The 5,779-nt window shown below is 48.0% G+C and overlaps 1 protein-coding gene across 1 annotated transcript in view; it reads right to left on the bottom strand.

Annotated features, from left to right (window-relative positions):
- Nucleotides 1–2,383: 2,383 nt before the first annotated feature.
- Nucleotides 2,384–5,779, bottom strand: part of LMO2 (LIM domain only 2) — a 9,583-nt gene continuing 6,187 nt past the window's right edge. Inside the window, exon 3 of the mRNA XM_006756121.2 lies at nucleotides 2,384–3,380. Within this exon, the coding sequence (XP_006756184.2) occupies nucleotides 3,161–3,380 (220 nt within the window). The 3' untranslated portion in view covers nucleotides 2,384–3,160. The remainder of the gene's footprint in view (nucleotides 3,381–5,779) is intronic.

Genomic DNA, 5,779 nt, shown 5'->3' with positions numbered 1-5,779 from the left:
TGCCAGTGTCACCTTCTCCCTGGTCCAAGGTCATTTCAAATGTCATTTCCACTTTCCTCCAGATGGCCACCCCTGGGCCAATTTAATTGTTCCCTTATGCGTGTTTCCATAGCACTTTTTACATCTCATCATTATGGTGTCAGTCTTGTATTATTGTGCTTCGGTTACATTTCTGGTTAGACCAAATTCAGATATTTTCAAATAACCTGGTATTCTGTGGATGATAAACCTGAGGTTCAGGCGAGTGCGACCGAGAGAGAGAGAGAGAGAGAGAGAGAGAGAGAGAGAGAGAGAGAGGCAGCGGAGCACAAGGTGAAAGCCCTACCTCGGTTAAAGCCGACCCCTGCCATTTATTAGCTATAGGGCCTTAGGCAAGTTACGTAACCTGTCTGTGCTTCAGTTTCCCCAACAGTAAACTATGGACGGTAATGAATAGAAGCGGCCCCACAGGGCTGTTACGCGGATTAAAGGAGCCAATATTTGTAAAGCACCTAGGAGAGTGCCCGCCACATGGTAAGGGTTATATAAATGTTCGTTAAGTACAACAGTCCTGCCACTGCAATTCAACTCCAAGTCTTCAGACGGTGAAGTTCCCAGCCACCGCTCTATCTTAACTGCGGAATTTCAAGATTCCCGGAGAAGCAGTAGTAATATTAGAGACAGCAACGACAGGAAGCTGGTTCTGGGCATAAGATTACGGAGGCGAGAGGGAGCAAACGTTTCGGCCAACTGCTGACTTAAGGCCTGGACCAGGGAAGGGGGCAGGCACCTGGTTCTCCTGACTCCGGTCTAGGGCACCTGGGTTACACACTCAGGCAAAAATCACCAGGGTAGACTCTGGGAGCTGGTCCCCTGGAAGCCTCTCTCTCTCTCTCTCTCTCTCTCTCTCTCTCTCACTATATATATAATGTTATATGTCCTTCCTCTCAAGTCAGTTGTGGGTTAGGCATTTGGGCTCCTGGGATGACTTACCACAAGGACTCTCAATTCTGCAAGATTGTGTCATGGACAAAAGGAACATGTTCATCAATTGCTTTATTGAGGATGGCAAAGGTATTGGCTGAGTTATTTAATCTTCTGTGTGTTGTACTGCCTCAGGGATTACGAATAAAGTTTACCCTCCCAAGGCAAGAAACATTTTTATTTTCACCTAATACTGCTTATAAAATACTTGCATAGCTAAAATCTATTGCTATTGTCGTTACAATTAATGTTGGTATAGTTAAAAATAGTGGATTGAATTCTGATTATAATTCAAGAACCACATCCCCTTTGTTGATTTATTTTTTTAAGTATGTTTTTATTCATTTTAGAGAGAGAGGAAGGGAGAGGGAGAAACATTGATTGATGCCTCCTGCACACCCCCTACTGGGGATTGAGCCCAAAACCCCACCGTGTGTCCTGACTGGGGATTGAACCAATGACCTCTCTCAGGTGCACGGGTTGATGCTCAACCAACTGAGCCACACTGGTCAGGGCCCCTTTGGTGATTCAGAACAAACATCCCCTCACTGGCAGCACCCTACTGCCACCTGAGTTAAAATGCAATGTAATTAGATTTGTTTTAAATAGGCCACCTTAAGCAGCCAGATTTCCAACCACTTTTACAGACCAAGAGAGCTATCTCTTAATTATTTCTCCTCTAGAAGAAATCAAATAAACCTTAGTGATGGAAGTTCTAAAGAAATATCATAGTTAATTAACTGTAGAAATAGATGCCTGTTTCTGATGTCTTAATAACTAAACATATTAAGACTGCTTGCCAATTTTTATTGAACAAATGAAAAGAATGTCCACCTAGGTTGGTCTTTCATTGGGACAGTCTTGAGAGGTGACGACCAGCAGGTGGCGCTCAGAGTCAGTTCTCGGACACCAGAATAGCGTGAATGGGGAAAAAAATCCGCACCAAGGAAGGTGCCTGCTTTAAATCCTCAAAGTGAGGTCCTCTTAACCACTTGTCATAAAATACCCGGAGACACCCGTCTGGGAAAATCGAAGTGTCAAGCTCAACATCTTTGCCACATTTCAAACTAGGTAATTACCTGCTCTCCCAAAGGGAATCTGTTTTATGTATTTGTGTCCTTTCTAGGTTATAGGTTTCCCAAAGGCAATGATCTCCCGTTTACTTCGTACAATGCTGAAGTGAAATGTGCGTCTTACAATAACAGTTTAATTATTCCCCATCCCTCCGAGCTACATGATGACCTGTTATATAATTGCTAGTAATATAGAAATGTGCCTGCCTCGTACAAACCCTAGCAATAAACGGAACTTTTTATCTGACCTAAAAGTAAATTGCTTATTTACTTCTCCTTTACAATATAAAAGGCCATTTCCCCACCATCCCCAGTTGTTAAGTCATTATCAAATAAACAACACTACATTTTAGTCTTGTCGTTTTTATTGTCTGCAGAGGTTTGGTGTTTTGTTGTTTTAACTACACACAACAAATACTTTGATAGACTCTAAAATAACAAAATAGTTGAACAACCTTTTTTTTTTTTTTAGATTTACATTTGTATAGAAACAATCTTGGAACTCCTCACCTCAAAACTAAGGTATCTGAAAACAGGGATTCACCAGTGTCGCTTTCAATAAGTGTGTGGTTAAGAGTTGCAGTTCCCATTTTCAACTGAAATGTGTCTCTATGCTGCTTCCCTTGGGCCCAGAGCTGAAGGCCTTGGGAAGGTGGCTGAGGGAAAAAGGGTGGCTGCTCTCCTATCCTTCTCGTGTGTGGAGGGCAGTGATTGGAACAGGGTTGTCATGGAAGCCAGGAAGTCCAGAAATCAATTGCACATCTCTAGTCGCCAAGGGTCAAAGTCATAGCGCGTCTTCCCACAACTCCCTATCTGTAGATGTAAAGTTCCGTCGTGATGGCCCAAATGCTGTCCCCTCCCCAAACGCTCCCTGCCTTCGCTAATCATGTCAGTTATTATGGGTAGGCTCTGGCTACGGTCCATACGTCCTCCCTAAAGGCCGGTCATTTTGTCACATTTAGCTATCATTTTTTGCATTATGTCACTTAGATGCTGTGTCGTGTGCCCAGTTAGGGTCTACCACCCGCTAAGAAATGCCTCACCCCGCCCTCGAATCCCCAAAGTGCCTACGAGTGAAGACCCCCTAGAGACAGTGGCTTGGGTGGAGCGCCTCCCAGAGACGCCTAGATCATGCCATTGATCTTAGTCCACTCGTAGATGTCCTGCTCGCACACGATGTCGGAGTTGATGAGCAGGTATCTGTCGCCCACGCAGAAATGCTTCTGGCAGGCGGCACATTTGAAACACTCCAGGTGATACACCTTGTCTTTCACCCGCATCGTCATCTCGTAGGCACGGATCCGCTTGTCACAGGAGGCGCAGAGACCATCCTGGCCAAAAAGCCTGGGGGAGGAGGGGGCAGAGGAAGAGAGACAAGCTGAGAAGACTGGCAGAGACACTGGCAGAAAGGGCTTGAGGAGGGGGCTGAATTTCCAAGATGTCAGGAAGCAAGGAGGAGTTGGGCTCACACAGATGACCGACGCGTACCGCCTTTCCTGTGGTTTCTGGGATGAAACCGTAATCTGTGGCGTTTGTGTTTGGCATAACTGGCCTCTCTTCTGAGCTCTCTCCCTGCCTGCAGCACCCCCCCGCACCACCACACACACACACACACACACACACACCTCTAGGCTGCTCTGGGCCCTCCTCTGTGGAAAAGACTGACCGGAAGTGATCTAAGTTCAGAGGTTAGGCATATATCCCGTGTCCCCTCCCAGGGGGACTTGCATCTTAGAAGTGAAGCTGCAGTAAACCCCGGGGAGACCCGCTGACGGAGAATTGACCAAGAATGTAACGAAATGGGCATCTTTCAGAGGCTCTCAAGTTCTATCATGTCAACAGCTACTAATTCTATAAGCTACCAAGGCCACTTCCACATGACTGTCCACAGGGCCCCCAGCTTCTGGGAGACGGAGGGGCTTGGACAGAAAGCACGTGGTACAGTTAATCGGCCTCAGAGACCTAGAGGACAAATAGCATCTCTACGTTGAACGGAAGATCTTAATTCAAGGTCCTCGCTGCCCCGTTGCCATGAATCTTTGGAGAAACTTCTGACGTTGAAATAAAGACTCTCCTACGTCTCCATAGACAATGAATATTTCACTAGACCAGTCTCTGGATATTTTAAGCACTATCCAGTGACAATGTGGGAGATGCACACAGTGGAGCCAAGTGCCGTGGTTCTCCGAGTGCGGTCCTGGGACCACCCGCATTTGCATCCCCTGGGAACTTGTCAGCAATGCACATGCCCAAGTTCCCCTGATTAAGACCCTCGTTGGCGGGGTGAGGCCCAGCGTTCTGTGTGTTAACGAGCACTTACAGGTGATTCTGGAAGTTAGGGCAGCAGCCTGCAAGCGTGGATGAGTATCCCAAGTACTGGGATCAGAAGAGCCAGGGGTAGTCAGCCCAGGAGTCCCCCTGAGCGCCTGTGACTCTGGGGAGACATCTGGTTCCTGTGAGCTGTGAAAGGGCAGTGAGCATAGCATCCACCTCCTCTGCTGCCAGAGGATCTAAGGGAGTATGTCACAGCACCAACGGTCAAGGGCTACTAAGCCAACACTGATTGTGTCTTAACGCATCTCGGGTCTTCCCAACTGCACCAGTCTGGCAACAGGAGTCATTTTCACACGTGCCTGATAGCGTGGCCTTTTCACATAAAACCTTTAGGACAATTTTAGGTAAGTGCTTGTTCTTACTGGAAGTTCTTATTAACTTCAGAATAGCAGGGGATCAATCGGTACCGTCTAAGAGGTTGTAGGGCAGATAAGGGCAATTGACAAATTAAGAAATATTTGGGTGAAATTTAACGGGATCAAGCAGACCCGGTCTGAGGCCAGAGAGCTCCCTGCTAGAGCCAGGGCCAGCTCGGTTCCCTCCGAATCCCGCTTCCCATTGGAAGAGCCTGGGTGTTCTCAAGGCACCACCTGGGAGCGAGTGAACTCATCACTGGCGGAGAACATTCTATCCCAGCGTAGCAGATGGCAGAGCGGCTGGAAACCGCCACCTTGGAGGTCGCGGAGTGGAAAGGCAATTCTGGTTTCCTGACTGTTCAGTAAGTTGAGTTTGGGCCTGAGCAAGGCTCATCGACTCACAAAACAGTGTGCGTGAAACGAAGCCAACCGCCTGGGGTGTGTGACCCTTAAGGAAGGACAGCGTTTATTAAAGGGAAGTCGGGGGTAAATTACAAGACACATCAGGCAGCTAATGAAGGGAAGGCCGAAGGAGGAACATTTGGGAGACAAGTTCAAGTCTAGTTAGCATCGCCTCTAACAAGCCAGGTGCCCCAGAGCCTAAGACTCCTCTCTCCCGGCTTCTGCGTCTTGAGTTGGGCAGCAAGGGGACTGGAAGCGAAGGCCTCTGCAGCCCCTTCCAGCTCAGGTATTGGGAGATTCTGCTCCAAGTAAAAATACACTAGGACTTGACATCTAACGTGAGCCTTCAGCGCTGGCACTGAGCACTGGGGCCTCAGGCTGGAGATCCCACCTACGTTGGGATCCTTAGCACCAATTACCTATGCCAGTGGTCAGCAAACTGCGGCTCGGGAGCCACATGCGGCTCTTTGGCCCTTTGAGTGTGGCCCTTCCACAAAATACCGACTTCTGTGCACAGGCCACGAAGTTTCAATCGCACTGTACGTGCGCGCCCGCACGTGGTATTTTGTGGAAGAGCCACACTCAAGGGGCCAAAGAGCCACATGTGGCTCGCAAGCCACAGTTTGCCGAACACTGTCCTAGACCAAATGA

Source organism: Myotis davidii, unplaced genomic scaffold (assembly GCF_000327345.1).
Source record: "Myotis davidii unplaced genomic scaffold, ASM32734v1 scaffold94, whole genome shotgun sequence".
In the NCBI taxonomy this organism is placed as follows: Eukaryota; Metazoa; Chordata; class Mammalia; order Chiroptera; family Vespertilionidae; genus Myotis; species Myotis davidii.
Note: the sequence above shows the minus strand (reverse complement) of the source record. Positions and strands in the feature narration are given on the sequence as shown.